We start from the raw sequence: 20,345 nt of genomic DNA, 5'->3' as shown, positions 1-20,345 counted from the left end.
GAACTAACCCGTGCGCAAGTCAGGGGCCCGTGTGAAAGCCGGGGGGGGACACATTAAAAAAAAAAAAGAAAAGAAAAGAAAAAAAACCACATTTGGCGGTGAGCCACAACCAGCTCTGGGACGGCTGGGAAGGCCCGATTCAGGGAAGGTGGCTTGGGGGAGGGGCCCATCCCATCCGTTCCATGGGCGGCCAGGGATCCGCCCCGCCCGGAGTGTTACAGCCCCACCAGCAGCAGCGCTCCCCGAGTCCTGGGGCCGAGGGAGCCCTTAGTAAAAGCCTACAATGTTTTCACTGACTGGGGCAGATGTGGAGAAACCAAAAAGCAGCTCAATTCAAGGAACTCATGGCCATTGCTTTCTGACAGTATTCAGACTCATAAGCTCCTTAAAGAGAAAGAAGACCCTATTTTCTTACAGCATGGCAGGGTGCACAAGGATTGCCTGGGTTTTTATCCCAAGGCAATGCAGAGGCAGACAAGATGGCTTACAGGTACTGCCTCTGCAACTGCCAGGGGTAAACACCAGGGGACTCAAGCCCAATTCCTTGTGGTAAATGGATGTCGCATATGGTGCTCCTTTTGGAAAGCTTAAGTATATTTTTCTGTCCATTGACACATTCTCACAGTGTTGGGATACCACTCATATAGGAGAGAAGTCGAAATATGCTCAGTCTCATTTTCTCCAGTGCTTTGCAAACATCCAAACCTAAAAATCCAATTACAAAAACAAAAAGGGGTAATAAGCCCCCACCAACAGTTGGGTATGGCCTTACTCACTATTGATGTTCTTAATTTTCAAAAAATCAGTTGGAATCCTGATTTCAGAAGCATTGGGGATGACAGGAGCAGAGACCTGAGGTACAGGTAAGGTGGAAGGACCCCATTACGGGGCAATCCATTGCTAACCATGGGTCGAGGCTTTGGGTGTGTCTACCCTACAGGAGATTCAAACCCCATATGGGTGCCTGCGAAAAACCTTAAGTGGGTAGGCCAGGATCTGACTAGCATGACAGTCCATGGACAATAGTTCACGAGACAAAATTCCTCTCTTTATTTATACCCATCTGAGGTGAAGGACCCAGTTCCTTGGCTTCATTGCCGGTCAACCTCTTTGCCTTTTAGACAACTGGATGATTGGCTAAAAGGTACATGGTCTCAGAAGTATTTCAACTTGTCCTATGCCATGACTCAAGACTAAATTATTCTCAAGTTCCTGTGTTGGACCTTGATTCATCCTTTGTAACTCAGGTCTGGGAACACATGTGGAGGTTTTTTGACTCAAATCGGCTTGTGGCAGAAATCATTATTGTTGCTTTGTTTCTCTTGATAATGCTTATCTTTAAGTGTCTTTACCAGATAATTTGGTGACAGAGGACCCTTGGAACTGCCACGGCCCACCTCCTCATGATACGGGCTCCCCAAGGAATATACCCCCTCCAGTTGTCCATGCTTGGCTTACTGAGTTAGGCAGAGACTAAGACTGTCACAGGCTGGCATTACCCACACGGCTGCCCTTAATCATGACACATTTTTAGGCAAAGACGGGTAAGATGTCCCATGACAAGTACTCCTAAGACAGGACATGCACATGGCCAGGTGCATGATCCAATGATGGGCAAGGCTTGATCAGAGGTGACACAACCTAAGACAGGCAAAAATGCATAAGATTAGAGGAAGGAGATAGCCATCTCTCCTCAGGGAGCCACCTATGAGGTGGGTAACCTGTGAAATAAAGTCAGTCTGGCCTTAAAAATAAAAAGGGGGATATGTGGGGACCTAAGGGCCCCACCTTGCATAGGTCCGAAAGTAAGTTACTGGGGGTGCAGCCTGGCTTGCTTTGAAAGTTTGAAGAATACTTCCGCACTGCTGAGGAGTGCATGATCAGTGTGTGACCATCCTTAAGATACACCCTCAGGGGGGAGGGGGGACTTCCAGGTGCCTTTATAAGCTCTGTAACACCTGCAATAAATGAGTCCCTGCTTGACTAGACTCCTCGTTGCGTCTGAGTGTCCCTGGTACTGGGGGCGGTGTGGGCTGGCAAACGGCATGCTTACTCATCCCCAATCACCAATCATCACTGCCTGGGGGTCGCTGGTTCGAACCCCCAGTACTCCAACACCTGCACATGGAATGAATATGTCTTGGGGAGTTGTGCTGATGGAAAACCAGTGGAAAGCAGGAGGCAGTCACCTGTGCATTTCTTTTGCAAAGCTTGTCTTCAATGACAGTCCCAAACATCTCCCTCCCAGGGTGCTAACAACTACCACCCCAATGTTGTCATGGTAATGGTGGCTAAGGGTACTCCTCAGGGCAGGCGCTAAATGGCTTTCTAGGCACCCTGTTTTGTCTCCCTTAGGACAGTCTTTTAAGGTCATGCCACCATCCCCTTCAAAGAGGAGGAAACTGAGGCACAAAGTACCTGTTCAAGGTGATGGAGCTGGGAGGAAGCAGCACTGGGGTCTGAACTCACAATGTGTGCTCAGAATGAGATGGCGGGTGAAAAGAGGGGGTGCAGGGTACCAAGCCGCTCTCAGACAGCAGCAAGAAATGTCCACCTCTTCCTCAGGATATAAACAAGGCAGGACTGGGTCAGACTAGCTGGTGAGGAGGAAGGCCTGCCCTGTTCCCATGCTGAATGGTTTCCCTCAGTGACTTCAGCTACAGCAAATACAAGGGCCTGGTCACCTTGCCAGGGACTGGTTGGTGACTTCACCAACTTTCCTTTGGGAATGAGCAGCCCCAGGAAACTCCCCATCTGCAGAGGACACTCTGTGGGCAGCAAGGAATGGAATGTCAGGGCTTTGGGCCTGCCCCCCCCCCGACCCAGCCAGCCTCAGACCTGTGAGACTGGAGAAGGCTGGCCAGGGACCCTCTGTTTCCCTAGGCAGGAATAGCCACAGCGTAGGACCCTAAATGGAAGACCAGACTCTCCCTGTTCCTGAGCAAGTCCCTTATTCCTTCCCAGTCTCCTGATGGAGAGGCAGCTGGCAGGGTGCTGTGGGTTCCCACTTCTGGTTCCTCTGGTTTGGAAAAGCTCTTTAAGGAAAGTCCCAGCATCCCATCTATTGGAAAAATAACAGCAGCCATCGTCTGGGGCTAGTGGGAAGATGCAGTGCTGGGGTCTGGAGTCCCCGTCTCTCCCCAAGCCTCCAACCTCATACCCTTCACACCATACAGGGTGGGCCTCTGTCTCCCCAAACAAGCTTGAAGGGAGTGGAAGAGGGGCACCCAGAGCCTGGGATCTCAGGTGCACAGCAGGCATGGAGCCCACACACCAGGGAGCCTGGAGCCTGAACAGACCTGGGACTTCTCAGTTGCTGACACCCTCCACTGACACCCCAATAGGATATCCTTTATCCTTAGCAACTGCCTGTATAGAACCCCCCCAAAATACTCAATTAAATTATTATGGATTGGGAGTGCCATTCTGTCTATGCAGCTCATTCATACACTAACAGCTGACAGTCATGACAACAACTCAGTCCAGCCAGCATACAGAGGACTGGAGTTAAACTCATCCATTCACTCGTTCATCATCCATTCACTCATCCATCCATCCATTCATTCATCCATCCATCCATTCATCCACCCATCCATCCATCCATCCACTCATTCACTCACTCACCCATCTATTTGCTCACTCATTAACTCATCCACTCATTCACTCACTCATCCATCTATTCACTCACTCATTTACCCATCCATTCACTCATCCGTCCATCCATTCATTCCTCTATCCATCCATTCACTCATCCATTTGTTCATTCACTCAAGAAAAATGTTTGTTGGGGCTGGAGAGATGTCTCAGCAGCTAAGAGCACTGGCTGTTTTTGCAGAAGACCAGGGTTCGATTCCTAGCACCCACATGGCAGCTAATAACCATTCGTAACTTTACTTCCAGGGGATCCAATGCTTCCTCCTGGCCTCCACAGGCACCAGGCACACATGTGATACACTTACACACATGCAGCCAATACATTCATACACACAAAATAAAGATAATAAAACTTCTTAAAAAAAAAAAAAAAGAAAAGTGTTTGTTGAGTGCCAGGTAAGGGGGATGAATTGGAAAGGGGCTAAAGGAACTTTCTGGGGTGATGAGAATGTTCTAGATCTTAACAGAGGCATAGGTTATATAGGTATACACATTTATCAAAATTCATCAAGCTATACTTATATGCATTTTGTTTTATGTAAATGATATCTCCAAAATATTGATTTATGTATTATGTTTTTATAATATTTTTAAAGATTTTTTATTTTTCATGTGTATGAGTGTCTGCATGTATGTATGTGTACCACATGTGTGCCTGGTGCCTGTGGAGGCCAGAAGAGAGCACTGCATCCCCTGGAAGTGGAGTTATGGATGGTTGTTAGTTGCCTTGTGGGTATTGGGAGCTGAACTCGGGTGCTCTAGAAGAGCAACAAGTACTCTCAACCACTAAGCCCTCTCTCCGCCCCCATGTCTATACCATTCTTAGACCGAGCAATGAACATAGTATTAACTGAGATGCACCCATGCAGGAAGGTGTATTGTCCACAATAAGTGCATCATTCCCCCTGTCTAGAAATAAGAGAACAAGCCTGTCAGGCTCTTCCCAGCTCTCGTACACTCCCTTCCACCAGGCTCTTCCCAGCTCTCCCACACTCCCATCAGGCTCTTCCCTAGCTCTCACATGCTCCCTTCCACCAGGCTCTTCCCAGCTCTCCCAGACTCCCATCAGGCTCTTCCCTAGCTCTCACACGCTCCCTTCCACCAGGCTCTTCCCAGCTTTCACACACTCCCTTCCCCAGCTCTCCCACACTCCTATCTTTGAGATTCCTCTTCCTCTCTTCACCAGCTGTCTACACCTATTTCATGCCTGACCAAAAAGCATGACTTTTTCTCCACCTCCTTCTGGTGGCTGCTGGGATTGTCACCTAAACTGGTGTGCTGGATAGCTTTAGTGTCAACTTGACACACCTGGGTTGAGGGAGCCTCAATTGGGGGATTGCCTCTATTGGACTGGCCTGTGGCCATGTCTGAGGGACATCTTCTTGATGAGTGATGTGGGAGGGCCCAGCCCACTGTGGGTGGTGCCACCCCTGCGCAGGTGGGCCTTTGCTGCATAAGAAAGCAGGCTGAGCAGGGGCCAGGGGAGCAAGTCAGTAAGCAGCATTCCTCCATGGCCTGTGCTTCAGCTCCTGCTTCCAGGTTCCTGCCCTAAGTTCCTACCTTGGGCTCCCTGATGAACTGCGACCTGGGAGATGTAAGACAAATAAACCCTTTCCTCCCCAAGTTGGTATTGGTCAAAGTATTTTGTCACAGCAATGAAGAACAAACTAGAACACCTGGACTATGTTTTCTCTTCAAGTAATAAATAAAGAAAACAAGAAATAAGGTAATTAAGACCCAAGGCTGTGAGGTAACCTACCTACATCATACTGTAAGGACTGCATGGTGGGGGTGTGGTTCCAGAAAGGGCCTGGGTCACTAGCTTTTACTGAAGCAGAGAAACCCCATTTCTCCTTGTAGCACTTGCATGTTTGAGGATGGGGACCCAGGACATAGTCCCTTAGCAATTCAGCCAAAAAAATAAAAGAGGGCCTGGGGGTGTGGCTCAGCAGTAGAGAACTGGCCCAAATCCCCCAGTGAAGGGCTAGGGCATGGCTTGGTGGTCGAGTGCTTGCCTAGCATCCCAGAGGCCCAGGGCTCCATCCCCAGCATTGTACAATGTGAAGCACACAGAAGCATTGGAGAGCCACCAGACCAAGGACACTGGCCAACAGGAGTGCCCACCCCCTTGTTTCTGGCACTTAGGGAGGTCAGAAGGATGAGGTGCTGTCTAGGGCCAAGAACTCCAATGACCCAGCCCAGCCTCGGGCACACAGGGTACATCCAGCAGAGGCCAATGTAAATCATCTCCTAAGAAAGCTTCTAGAACCTTCCTTTCTTAACACCTCAGATCAATTCTAAAAGGGGGAACCCATGGAAAACTCAAGCAATGAAGAACAAACTAGAACACCTGGACTATGTTTTCTCTTCAAGTAATAAATAAAGAAAACAAGAAATAAGGTAATTAAGACCCAAGGCTGTGAGGTAACCTACCTACATCATACTGTAAGGACTGCATGGTGGGGGTGTGGTTCCAGAAAGGGTCCTCAATCAACCTTCTCAGTTACTTTGCCCACCGCTGTGACCAAATACCTGGTGAGAAGAAACTTCAGGGAGATTTTTCTTGGCTCTGAGCCTGAGGGGACAGTCCAGCAAGGCAGAGGGCAAGGTGGCAGGCAGCCGTGTGGTGTTGGGAGTGTGTGTGGCAGCTCCCTGCTCACATCTCAGCCCATCAGGAGCTATAGAATGGGGAAGCCTGGCTTAGTTTGCCTTCACCTTTTCCCTCTGTATCCAGTCTGGGGTCCCAGCCCCTGAAGGTGGTGACACCCACATACAGGGAAGGTCTCCCTCCATCAATTAATCCTCCTGTAAGCACCCTACGGTGTGCCTCAGTAGGACCCTAGTCAGAATAGTTCTTAATTCCATCAAGTTGACAACAGAAATTAGCCATCAGTCTTCCATGGTTCTCAGGGAGGGCAACCCTAACCCTCAGGGCAGTTTGTTGAACACAGAACTGGGTTCACCCTCTTGTACCTCTCTAGACATATTCCTCACAAGAAAGCCCAGCTCCTCTGAGCTCTGTCCCTCCACCCAAGAAGTCTGAGATTCCATCCATCCATTCATTCATCCATTCATTCATATTTTTCTAAGTATCACAAGTGTGCCAGGCACAGCACTGGGTTTGGAAGTGGCCAGCATTTCTTAGAATTGCTCTGAGTTTAACAAGAATGGTTAGGAAGCCAGGCATGGTGGAGGCACACTCGTAATCCTGGAGAGAGGCAGAGGCAGAGGCAGGAGCAGTGCTGCAAGTTCAAGACTTGGTGTACTTAGTGAGCTCAAGGTCGTCTCAAAGAAATAACAAACAAAAGAAAAAATTGCTAGAAAGAATTCAGACAAAGTAGAGCAGCAGCCGTGATCAGAACGGGGCAGAGCCATCACATCTTGACACAGAATTCATGATTCACACATTCACTTGCTTGTTGGTTCATTCAGCCCAGATCTGCTCCCGACGAACTAACTGTTCCTGACAGTGAGGGCAGCAGCATGTTCTTCAGTGACACCATCTGTGAGGGCTGTAGACAGCCGTCTCCTTCCCAGGTGGAGCTCCAAGGCCTCCAACATGTGGCACTCGGTAAGCACTCAACAAACGCCCACTAACCAAATGAATGTCAAGGAATTGTTCCTTGAGAGGGTGATCACATGACCACCTCCACCTGCGGCTCTTGCTACACAGACATATTCCAAGACCCAGACCCAGAGGCACCCATGAGAACCCTGGTCATTGAATCAGGTACAGGGAATGCCTGAAATTTGCCAGAGATGAAATTTAATGGCATTTTTAAACCCCCTTTGCAGCCATGGGCATCACAGCTCAAAGAGATCAAGGCCATGGTTCTGGACACAGGAGGTGCCAGGGCTTGAACTCAGGCCACCTCTGTCATTTCCTTCCCTGTCTCTGACCCTTCACAGTCTCTTTAGGTATTTGGGGCAGAAACCTGGAAGGTTCCCTGTTTCAACTGCTGGCACTGAGGTACCATGTTACATGAAAAGATGAGACTTGTAAGCAGGGGTCTAAGGGCCTCCAGCCCCTTCCCATCCCTCCCTCAGAAGGGCTGGCATCTACTCCTGAGGAAAGAGAAGACTCCAGGGCCATGAAAAATCAGGCACCATTTTGCCTCAGCCAAGTATCAGAATGGTTTTGGACCAACTGCCCCAGCCGTCCTTCCTCATTAGCCATGGCTGGGAAGGACTCTCCACTGATGGTTAGACAACCAAACACAGGTAAAGCTTGGAGGACAGCAGTAGACCCGAGTGAACAGGTATATCTCACCAGGTGGGTGGAGGCGGGGAGGGGGCGGGGAGCAAGGGCGAAACCCCTGCAAACACAAGAAAGGAAGGTCACTAGCCCAGGGCCCAGGAAGGAAGGACTGAGTGGGTGAGTACCTGGTCCTGAGTGCTGGCCCATGCCAAGGACCATGGTGGGGGCTCATATTCATCATCACCAAGGTTCCCTTTATAGATGGGGAACTCAGACTTGCTTGAGGTCTGGCTCAAACTAGTGAACAGGAAGGCAGGGGAGTTGGATCTGAGCTACTTCACTGTAAAGACTCTAACAGACCACTTCAGAGTGCCCAGACACAGATGGGGAAACTGAGTCCTGGATCCGTAACAGTCCACTGGGGAAAGCATCTCATCACTTTCCCAGAGGCAGGAACTGCAGTTCTTCTTCAGCTAGGGCTGTGTGAACAGCAGGACCTCAGTAGAGGGGTGCTGCACAGCAGCAGGTGCTGAGATCCAGAATCACTTGGCCTTTGAGTGTAGCTCTGAATGCAGGAACTCCCTCAGGCAGTGCTTACACGGCTCCTGGTCTCATTTAAAAGCTTTGTGGATAATAAAACTGTTTACTCATCACTCTCGTGGGTGGCTCCCTTTCTCCTTTTCTGCCTTCTTCAACCTCAGCACCAAAGGTTCCAGAACCTTCCAGGCTCTTCCTGCCAAGATGTCTGCTGAGGGTGGAGGAGGCCACTGCCTCAACAGGGCCCTTGAAACCACCCAGTACCCTCCCTAGAGCCAGGCAAAAACTACAGAAGAGAAGAGACTCGAGCTACTAAGTGAGCAAATGCAGATGTTAAATTATAGGTGTGCTCAGAAGAGGAGGCTGGGAAATGCAGCGAGAGAAGGGCAGGAGGAACTGAACCAGTTGGCTGAAGGTAGTCGCCACCCCCCCACTCCCCTCTCCTGATTGAAGCATGTGTTTGGATGTGGAGCCCTGAGCAATGGGCTGGGGTCCCAAGAGGCCAAGAGAGGTATTTCCAAGAGCAAAGGATCTGTACCTCCCTGGTGATAGATGGGTGGCAGGTGGGAAGGGGAGTAACGATCCATGGGTGGAGCTTGCTGGCTGTGCCATTCACTTGCTGTATGACTTCAGCTAAATCTCCTTCCCTCTCTGGGCTCTGGAACCAGCATCTCCCATCATTATTATAGCAGCTCCAGACAGGACACTGCTGCTCCACTTGAAGTGGAAGAAAATGGCTTCTTCAGACAGACTCACCACATCCAACAACCCCAGGGATCAAAAGGTACTTCGGCTAGAAGTTAGGATGTTATCTAGTCCACGGTGATGGCTGTGGCTTTGCTCAGAGTCTATGGACTGTGGCCACCTGGCTGTCCAGGGCCTGGCAGGTACTTGAACACACATCTGAACACACTTGGGATGCTGGGGTCCACACTGATAACTTCTCAAGAATGGGTTGTTTCTGTCTCTCAAATTTGGTAATGTCTTGGGGACATTTATGACTATCAAACCTTGGGGTGGGAGCTGGGCATGGTAGTGCACACAAGTAATCTAGCACTTAGGGAGTTGAGGCAGGAGGATTGCTGAGAGTTCAAGGCCAGCCTGGACTACAGAAAGCGTAGAGCCTGAGGGTCAGGAAGTGAGCCACCAGCATCTGGGGGACAGCGGCCAAGATTCTGATCAGTATCCTGTCTGCAGGGTGCCTTCTTAGAACAGAACCACCCAACCTGAATGTTGGAGTCACTAAGGTGTGAAACCCCAGCCTGCTATGTGGGGCATGTGGGGAATGGCACACCAGCCCCTCAATCCATCTGGACAAGGAGGTAGGGGGTGAGAAACAAGGCACAAGCAGATTAACTGTGACCTGGCTAACTCTAGCTAAATCATCTCCTGAGTCTAGACTTAACCATTTGTAAACCAAGGCTAACAAGCTTTTTATCAGTCTGTGAAGGTCAATATTGACTGTCAACGGAACAAGATCTAGAATCACCTAAGAGACAGGCCTCTGGGAATGTCTGTGAGGAGTTTCTAGACTGGATTAACTCAGGTAGGAAAACTTATCCAGAATGTGGGCAGCTCCTTCCCATGGGCCGTGGTCCCAGACTGAAGAAAAAGAAGAGGTGAGCCAGGCACCAGCCTTCATCCCTCTGCCTCCTGACTGCAGATTCAATGTGACCAGCCTTTAGTGCCATGCCTTCCCACGACAAGACTACACCCTCAAACCGTGGGCCAGAATGAGCCCTTCCTGCCTTAGGTTGCTTTTGTCATGTAGAAAACTAAGAGTGTACTTTGTGGGACTCCTGAGCTTAGGTCACTGTCAGCACTAAGAACCTGCCAGCTAAGTTTTCGTTTCCCCACTTGTAAAATGTGCTGGCAGCCTCCACCTGGTGTGCACCTTTAGTTCCCAAAAGACACACAGACGTCATGTGGTGGCCCCACTTCAGAAGCTGTTTGCAGGGTGGCTCTGTAGAGAGCCACGGGGCTGGTGAAAACTGTGGAGCTGCTAGAAGCAGGGTGTGTCCGCCACTGCAGCCTCACCTATAAGCTGACCCCATACCTACTAAGTTCTCAGCATTGCGCTTAGTGTGTCCCAAGGAAACTGAGGCTCACAAAATTAAAGTCACCTGTCCAAGGTCCTGTAGTTAGTGGCAAAGCCAAGATTCAAACTGTGTGAGGGAAAGCCAGGCTCTGAACTGGATTTAGCCTTTTCTCTGTCAATCAAGAAAGGACAGTAGGAAATACTAGCAAAATGAAAAACAAAAAACTTCTATGCAGACTTTATAACCTTAAACTCACTGTAGCCAAGGATGAGCTTCAACTTCCGGCCCTCCTGCCTCCAACTCTCTTACGTGAGTGCTGGGATTACAGGTGTGTGCCACACCTGGTTTATGCAGTGCTGGGAATGGAACCAGGGCTGGGTACATGCTAGGCAAGCACTCTAGCCACTGAGCCCCATCCCCAGCCTAAACTCTGCAACGTGTAATTTTGGTCACATGTCTACTTCAGGGTCTTCCTCTCCAGGAGGCAGGGCAGTGGACCAGGAATCCTCGGCCCAGAAAGTGTTTTTTCGAGACCAGCTACTCTCATACCTCGGCTCTCCTGGTCTGTGTGGAGTCCGAGGTTGTTGATGGAGCCACCTGTACGCATGATGATCATTTCATGAATTTAATGGGGAGATGAGCAAGTCCAGACACTCCATCCTAAGCAGGAGGCTCCTGTTAACTCCTCCTAAAAGGGTGAGCTGCTCAAAAGCCCTTGGAATTCTGAACCAGGCTAAGGGAGCAGCCTCCTTCATGGGGAAGGACCCAAGAGACAAGGTCAGCCTCACTGGGGCCTTGGATGGGTCATCTACTGAAGAGCACACCTGAGCCACCCTCAGATCGTTCTTGAGGGTCTCAGTGAGAAGTGAGTATCCCTTATTTAATGCTGCATAACAAATGGCCCCACAAGTTAGTCAGCTGAAACAACACCACTAATGCTCTCATGATGTTTCTGGAGCTAGGGATCAGGAAGGGCCTTTGTTGCGTGACCCTGGGTCAGGTTTATCCTGAGGCGGGAAACTAGCCATTGGCCAGAGGAAAGACTCACCTACAGTCTTGGGCCTGCCTTCTGCATGACTTAGAGGCTTCCTGTCCCTGCCACATGGGCTGCTCCAGGGCCACCAGGGCATGGCAGTCACCTCCCTAGACTTGACTGCTCCAGACAGGAAGAGGATGGCGGAGAAGGAGCTGGGCACCAGCAGAAGCTCATCCAGCAGTCAGTCACATGACTGTTTGGGCTCAGCACAGATAGGGGGTTTGCAACTGTGTGGATTCCAAGAAGCAGGAATCACTGGGTCCTCCCTGATGAGGTACAATGGCCACAGTAGCAAGCACTGCCTGAGGCTCTACTACATCCTGGGCACTGGGCCAAGCATTCCTCCAGTGACCTCAATGGAATCCCTACTTCATTTGCAGAGGGAGGAAACTGAGGCATGAAGAAACCAGCAGGAGCAGAAGCAGGATTCACAATCCCAGACCTCAGGTCCCAAGATTCACTCCCCTAACAGTGGTGTGCAGGGCTGGCTGTCCTGCCCCAGGGGTTCTACCACACCTGAGCTCCATGGTGCTGGGGACTGAACTCAGGACTTTGTGCAGAGTAGGCCAGCACTCTACCCACTGTGCTACATGCCTGCCCTTTGTTTTGTTTTTTTGACACGGGATCTCTTGTAGCCCAGGCTAGCCCTGGACTTGCTATGTAGCTAGGGATGGCCTTGAACTCCTGATCCTCCTGCCTCTACCTCCCAGGTGCTGGGGTGATAGGTGTGCTCCACCACACCCAGCAGTCTATGGTCCTGTCCTTTATGTTTTTGTCCTGTGTGTGGTAGGAATATTATGGAATAAAATGACATTTCCCAGGCAGTGCTAACCCACCTTAGAGGACACACAGGAATACTTACACCATAGGAAGGGGTCATGCTTTAAAACAAGGCTCACCCTGCAGGGCCCCGGTGACCAATACCCTGCTGAAATTAACCCAGCATGCTATTTTTCTCCTGAGCAATTTTCACAGCTACCTCAGTTGAACACCCACTTCTTCATGTCATCCAAACACAATGCTCGCTGTGACATGGAACACTCCAGATTTCCTTCCTGACATGCCCCCTGGCTTCTGGCAGAGGAAGCAGGAGGCCTCTGTCTGAACAAAACATCTCAACTGTGGAGCTGCTGAAGAAAGGAGGAAAAGTGAGAGGCCCAGAGACCTGGGGTCACAAAGAGGGAACAAACAAGTCCTCTCAGCAGCCCAGGGAAGCCACAGGTTCACCTTCCTTGCAGGGCCTGCCCACAGACCAACTTTCCCTTTCACAAGGCCTGAAGTGACCAACTGGCCAACCAGTCAGGTTAATAAATGATGGCTGGGGCTGGAGAGATGGTTCAGCGGTTAGGAGTACTGGCTGCTCTTGCAGAGGACCCGGGTTCGATTCCCAGCACCCATATGGCTAACAACCATCCATAGCTCCAGTTCCAGGGGAGAATTTGGTGCCCTCTTCTGGCCTCCTTGGGCACTGCCTGACATGGGTACATTTACATATACGCAGGCAAAATACTCATACACATAAAATATAAATAAATAATTTTTTTAAATTACAGAACTCACAAAGACAGGCAGAGTCATACCACGCAGGTATTAACGCTGCTCACAGGAGATATGAAGACCCTTGAGTTCTTTAAAGGAGGAGAGGCAGAAGGTTGGTAATTCTGTTTGGGAGAAGAAAGAAAAAAGACAGGAAGAAAATGTGCTCAGATACCAAGTGGCTTTCATTCACATTAGGGGAGTGGGTGAGCTTTGTTTTCTTTATATGTCCCTGTACTTTCCAGATGGAAAATGAACACACCCCACTGTTTGGGCTGAGAGAGGACAGGGAGACCAGCACTAGCACACGTGGCTCCCAGGGGGCAGCCAAGTCCTTTGTCTTACATTGTGGTGTCACCCCAGGCCTCTCCCAGAGGCACCTGCTCTGGGGCTCAGCCTCGGCCCCTCTGAGCCTATAAAAGGATGATTGTTCTCCACCAAGTGACATCATCCTGCTGCCAGGGTAAAAGGAGACCTGAGGTTGGGAGAGGATGGCCAGAAAAAAGCTGTCTGTCCTGCCCACCAATGACAAGTGACATCACATGGGCCTGGACATCCAGGTCCACAGCCACAAGTACAGCTAGAGGCCTAGACACCTGGCAGGGCTCTGGGTGGGCAGTGGCAGCAGCCCACAACAGAAGGAGGAGGAGCCACATGGCTAGTCTGGTATCATAGACCCAGAATCCAGAAGGAATGGAAAGAAAGTGCCTAGTACACAATAAGCACTCAATAAATGTGACAACAGTGCCTGGCACACAGTAGGTGCTCAATAGATAGTAGTTGCTACTGTAATTCTGCTCTCCTCATCCAACATTCCACACAGGAGCACACAAGTGATGACAGAACTTTCTGGTTCCAAACCTTCCCAGGGTACAACTAAATACCCTCGAGAGAACTCTCCAGTCTGCCTGTGTGCCTCCCTGCCAGCCCATTTCTTCCCTTTCCTGGGATCCCCAAGAGGCAGAGACCCCATATGCCTCATCTCCACTCAGCATGGCACCTGGCCCAGTATCCAGGAGAGGACCCAGGGAAGATGCCACATGAACAGTAAGGGTTCCCCATTGTCCAGCACGTGCTCCGCTGCCTCTCTCAGGACAAAACTCCAGAATGCCTATGTCCCGGGCCAGGTCACTCACTATGCCTGAGCTTCAGTTTACCCTGGGGCAGAGGCAAGAGCTAAGAACGGAAGGGAGGTAGAGCTAGGCCACAGGGCAGGTTTCCTAGGTCAGATGAGGCAGGGGGATTACTTAACTCACTCAGGCTGCTGGGTGGACTGGATTAGACTGGGAAAGGCCTGCTGTGGGTAGGACAGTGGTCCCAGGAGACCTATGTATCTATCCTACCTTATACCTAGTGCCTGTGGGGTGGCCTAACTCAGAAATAAACACTGCCAAAGATGCCATTAAAGGGACAAAGAAGCCAGGTCACCCAGGGTTATTCAGGTGGCCTGAAACCCAGGGACAAGGCTCCCTGGATGACACAAAGATGAGACAGAGGAGAGGAGGCAGAGACTAAAGGGATGTCACCACAGGCCAAGGACAGCATGGAGTCATAATGGTGAAGCCCAAACGTGGGGTCAACCATTCTCAGGTAGAAAGTCTAGGAAAAGACAGGCCTCCACACCAGGGATGTGTAGATGGTTAGTGTGACTCTACATGCCACATAGGGACCATTTCTGTGGCATCCATGGTGCACTGGGGACAGCTTAGTGTACACAGGGCTGTGAGCAGGCTGCACACAAACACCAAGCCATTTTACACTCAGAATTTGAGTGTCTCAAATTCTGGTACCTAGGACGGTCCCAGAACTCATGCCCCAATGGCTACCAAGGGACAGCTAATACAGCAGTCTTAAAGTGGGAGGTAGGTCAAGGGAACCCATTTCACAGATAAGGAAGGGGCAGGAAAGGGCAACATGACTTAGTTGCGGTCACCTAGCTAGCCCCATGCCTGCTTTGCACAGATGCATAGGCCTCTGGGCCTCCCACTTCTCTCTCTTCAGAGGAGCTCTGAAGAGCTCTGTCCCGTTCCTCCCACTTCCTGGTTCTGCGGCTATCACCAGGCCTCTCATGGGGCTAGCCTGCACACCAGCCCTCTCCTCTGCCCACAGACTCTTCCTGCCTTTGAGGCAGAGGCTGGACCAAGTATGTTTCCCTTCTTTGTTCCTATTATTCCTGGGAGGAAGGCAGAGGCCAGACTTTAGCAAATGGCTTCGAGGCTGGCTTGACAAAGCACTTCCTGCCCAGTGCCACAGAGCATCCTGAATAAACACAAGTCCCAGCCTTCCCAGTGGAACTAAGTTGATGTGAAGATGGAGATAAATCACGTAGGAAAGAAAGGGGGAGGGGAATGCCTCACGCCCTGCACCTCCAACCCCAGCCAGACATTCTGCTAAGTCCACATGGGGCTTTAGAAAGCTCCTTCCTGGAAGACAAATATTTAGGTGCAGTCCTGAGGACTGGTGTGTGTGTGTGTGTGTGTGTGTGTGTGTGTGTGTGTGTGTGTGAGAGAGAGAGAGTGTGTGTGTGTGTGTGTGTGTGTGTGTGTGTGTGTGTGTGAGAGAGAGAGAGAGAGAGAGAGAGAGAGAGAGAGAGAGATTTGCTGCTTCACTGGAAATCTCTGAAGGCATGGTTTGAGAAAAGGCTTGGTTATCACGGAACTAACTTTTAAGGTGCATGAACCATGCAAAGCCACACCTAACCACTTCCAAGCACCTTGTCAGCCCAGCACCCATTTCTTAAAAAGGGAAAAGGAGGCCCAGGAAGGTAACAGTGGGGAAGTGGCACAGCCGGGATTTGACAACACTAGGCTCTGAGGCTCGGCTTTATCTCTCCGCAGCAACAGATGAGTGAGTCCCGCACAGTAAGACAGGTTAGCACCCAACAGAAACTAGGCACTTAGCAAGTGTGCACCTACTGCCAGCCAGCAGGGTGCTGACAGCTCACCCCTGCTTAGAACAAGTTCATGGTCCCCTTACTCAACAGAGAAGGAAACTGAGGCTTAAGTACGAGTCAAACTGGGATGTGGCAAGCTTGGGTCCTGGCAAACACCACAGCCAGTTGTGCCCACCACTCAGCAGAGGCAGGCATATGTGGGAAGGAACCGGAAGCCCACCCTAATTCAGCTCATGTCACAGCCCTAACAGTGAGCGGCCTACATACCATCACTCATTCATTTGGTCACTGGGGAGGTGAGGCCTGTGGCTATACCAGCACATTCCACCAGCAAAGAGATTCAGAGACTCAGGACAGCCAAAGTCACACAGCAATGGGAAAGTGAGTGCAGGGGGCAGGGAACAGAGCCTGGTGCCATCTAACCCCAGCCCTTCACACAGCATCTCTGGAGTCAGGACAAGGGACAGAGGAACTGGGCAGAGAGAGGCGAAGACAGATGGAAACAGCAATCTCCGCCTTCAAGGAACTGTATGGGCTATCTCATGAATTCAAGCTGCAAAGGAGTGCAGCCCCTGTGCCAAATGTCCGTTACCAACACACACCTCACACCACTGTTGCTCCTGGCTCTGGTGAGCACCTGCCTGCTCTAGTTGCTGTGTGACTCAGAGTAGAGTCCTAGGCCTCTCTGGTCTACAGAGGAGTGTTGAGTCCCTGCATCTGAGGGGCAGCTGTGAATGTTGGGAGATCTCCCAGTGTAAAACCATCAGTCCAGCCCCCTCAACACTGATCCCAGAGTGACTACTGGCTCTAGTCACAAGGCCAGGCAGGAGCTGGCTGGGCTCAGTGCCTGTCCTCGGACGCTCCTGAGAACTGGGCCAACTTAGCCAGGGGCAGAGGCCAGGTATCTGAAGACAGCAGGTCCTGTCGCTAAGCTAGGTTCTGGTTGATGACGTGAGTGTCCCCAGGGTTATCAAAGGTCTGAGAAAACATCTGCCCAGATCAGGCAGGATAGTGCTCTGAATGTGGAGATCAGAGACAGAGACTCCGCCTCCTTGCTGTGTTTCGGAGGCAGACACTATGCCTCTCTGGACTGGCCTGATGCCACCTGTCCAGCTTTCTAATGACTGGCTATTTATTACTGCCCTGGTCTCCAAACCCTGTGGAGCCACCAAAATGAGCCACCCCATGGGGGCCAAACCATCTACCACCTGGATCTCCTTCTTCCCCTCCCCTTCTGTTATCACAGAAAACCTCACACTTCTGCTCGATGGGAAAGGCCAGCACTCAGCCTGCATGTATCAAGGCCACTTGGTCTTTCTGGGAGAGTGAGATGAGGCAGGTGCCAAGCAAGCTTTTTAAAAATAGAGACTGGAACATGTGTGATGTAGGCTGGAGTTTCCCTAAGCAGTCCCCCTCACACAATGGCCCGTCCACACAGACACCAGATACTGAACCCCAAGTACATTCCCTGACAGGTTTCAGGGAGGGAGGGGTTGCACCTCCAGGGAAGCCAGCCCAGCCACTTCCTCTTCCCAGAATCCAGAGGAGCTGCTCACTGTTAGGGAAGAAGTCATTTCCCAGGCTGCCGCTGGGGATCCCCTCCCCAGGAGCCCCCAAATTACTCTGAAACACATGCCAAGCTTACAAGATCTGGGGCCTCAGAGCCAGGCTGCCTCTTCCTGAGAGATGAGAACCTCTGCTGGCTGCGGGTAGAAAAGCGACGGAAGGACTCCCGGCTCCGAGAAGCCAGGTGTCGGAAGGAAGACGTGCGCTTAAATGGGGTGCGGCTGGGCTCCCCACTCCGCTCGGCGCCCACCGTGGCCGTCACTAGGTGCAGGGCCTCCTGGAGGGACCGCCTCACTGTGCCCACCCACTGAGTCATGTGGGTTTGGGCCACCGACAGCTTGTCACCCAGGTAATCCATGAAGTCAGCCTGGAGGAGGACGGCAGGCAGAGGCAGTCAGGCAGCCCTCGGTGCTGTGGTCCTGGTCCCTAGGTCCGTGGCTGTCGGTGGAGAGAAGTTCTGGGCTCCGATGGAAAACTCTTCAGCCTAAGTAAGGTAAACATTGCCGAAGGGGCAGCATCCGAGGGTCACGATGCAGACAGGGAAGGGTCAGCTGGGAGCCACAGCAGGAGCCGGAGTCAACCAACCGGGACGTCCAGTTCTAATCCCAGCCAGTCCTGCTGGATCCCAGAAGCAGATGTGATCAGGAACTAGAGACTGCTCATTCTGACAGACCCCAGAGCTCGGGGGGGCGGGGGGCTAGGCACCCTGAACCCCTGAAATCACTTTCTTCTACGCAGGTAGATCTCCAATGTGCACAGTTCTCTGCTGTCTCCCTCTGCTCACCTGAGCCAGGCACCTCTCTGGTCCCTGGCTGGGGACTCCAAGCTGAACCTGAAGCTGCTGGCCAGCAGGCAGCGCATTCACTTCCGGAGGGCGGGCAGCCACCCAGCCTGGGTCCCCGGCCCAGCTGCCTAGGATGACATCAGCCCATCTTGGTGAGGGGCACACAGCCCAGGAATGCAGGAGGGGCCACGGGAGGTGGCCGCCCAGGGAGCTGGCGTCAGTCCCAGTCGGTTTTTTTCCCCCTAAGTCTCAACTCACTCCCTGTCCCTAGGGGACTTCACGTGTCAGACAGCCTACCCACCCCAGGTCCTCACTGTGCAGAAATGTGGCCGCCCAGGGTGCGTGTGTGTGCATGCAAGTGTGTGCGCAAGTGGGGGCACGTGCGTGGGAGATGTGGATGCCTGGGGAGATGGGGGGATGCTGGGAACCTGCTTGTGCCTCTGGGCTCCAGGATGATTCTGGGGACCTGTGGCTGGCTGTCAGTGTGTCTCTGGAGCTCCTGGCTTCCCTCCACTCACTCTCCGGGTGGTGGCTGTCTGGCTCGCTAGGTACTGCTGGACTCCTGGTGTCTCTCTCTCCTCCCTCTCTCTCTCTCCTGTCTCCTGTTCTCCCAGCTGTCTCTGTCACCGTCCCGGAGGGCAGCAAGGATCTAGGTGACAGCCCAGAGCTCCCCACAAGGATGGATCTGGGGCTGGGGTGGTTGCATTTTGGTACAGGCAGAGTTGCTATGGCAACCTGGGGCACAGCATCTGCCCCATCCCCTGGCTGGGCAAAGGGAGCCATGGGGATGATTCACGTGTACAGAGGATCACATGAGCTCCCTGGGTTTAACCCTTAAGGGCTGGAATGTGTGTGTGTGTGTTGGGGGGAGGGTGATAAACAGTGGAGGGGAAGGGCTGGAGAGGAAGAGACAGGTCAGTTAAGATTCTGGGTTGAAAAGACTCACCTGTTGATGGAATTTCCTTCTTCTAGCTGGGATCTATGCCCCAGCTAGCCCAAGGTCACACAGCAAGGAGCCCATCAAGGTTTGCTTGGGAAAGCCTCCCTCCCCCAACTGTTGCCTAAGGTGAGGACTCAGAAAATACTGTTTAAAAGCCACTCCCAGTCTAAGGCTGAAATCCAGATCAGATTGCCCCAACTGCCTGTGTGATCTCTGTACCACCCCCTTCCATGGCTCTAAACAAATATTTGCTCTCTAGACACCGATCCAATAGCTTTGCTGGGGGAAGTTTATCTCATCTCAGAGGAGGTCCCTCAGACAGTGAGGGCGGGGCCTCCTCTCCCTCCCCCTCCTCCTCTAGCTTCTTCTTTCCCTCCTCTTCCTCACTTCCTGCTCCATCTTCTTTTCTGCCACCTTCTGCTGGGCATTCCTAGCCCCTGAAGTCCAGCGTCTCTCTTCATTCAATAGTGAGAGCACCTCCTCTGGCCCAGGCAGAATCAGAGATGAAAGTGGTGATGAGCTGTGGAGGGTCTCACTCCATGGCGTGGCTACTGACTGACTGATACCAGGCCTCCTAAGTTTGCACAAAAGTCCTCTGACAAATGTTCACAGGATCCCATTTGCTAGATGAGGCAAATGAGGCACAGAGACCCCCAGAGATACCATCCTCCTCTTCTTACACCAGGTGGTCCCTCCCACAGTGACTCTGCATCCCTTCCTGTGCTCAACACAGTAAGGACTATTCTCCCTGATGGCAGCCCTGTGGAATGCTCAGGGAGCCCCAAAGAAGGGCCAAGAGGGAGAGACACAGGGTTCCAGATGACAGCCTGCACCACAGGACAGCCATGTGACAAAGGCACCCCATCCCCAGTCAGACCCTCAAAGGACAGGCCTGGTCAGCATCCTGACCAGAGACTGGTGGAAACTAAGCAGAGCCAGAGCCAAAGAGCCCCCAAGTTCCCTGGCCTAGGCAGATCACAGGCTGTGCCAAGGTCCTGAGGCAGAACAGGACCTAGCTGGCAGGAACCTGGGGGTGCAGAGGCGCTGGCTTACAGGCACATCAGTCTGTGTTCCTGGCATGTCAGATAGCACCCTAGCATGCAAATGAGAAAACACACCCAGGCCAGGCCAGTCCCCACCCTCAATCTGTGCCTGGATTCAC

The 20,345-nt window shown here is 51.8% G+C and overlaps 1 protein-coding gene across 4 annotated transcripts in view; it reads right to left on the bottom strand.

Moving 5' to 3' along the window:
* The window catches only part of Kiaa1671 (KIAA1671 ortholog), a 178,771-nt gene that overhangs the window by 52,368 nt on the left and 106,058 nt on the right, over positions 1-20,345 (bottom strand). Inside the window, exon 1 of one of the 4 annotated variants that reach the window (XM_029554023.1) lies at positions 17,539-18,173. The exons of the other annotated variants lie outside the window; for them this stretch is intronic. Coding sequence (XP_029409883.1) covers positions 17,539-17,817 — 279 coding nt within the window. The 5' untranslated portion in view covers positions 17,818-18,173. Of the gene's footprint in view, positions 1-17,538; positions 18,174-20,345 lie in introns of those variants that run through there. 4 annotated transcript variants of the gene reach the window in all.

Source organism: Nannospalax galili, unplaced genomic scaffold, assembly GCF_000622305.1.
Source record: "Nannospalax galili isolate Female #2095 unplaced genomic scaffold, S.galili_v1.0 scaffold103, whole genome shotgun sequence".
NCBI classification, from domain to species: Eukaryota; Metazoa; Chordata; class Mammalia; order Rodentia; family Spalacidae; genus Nannospalax; species Nannospalax galili.
This window is presented reverse-complemented; position numbering and strand designations above follow the sequence as displayed.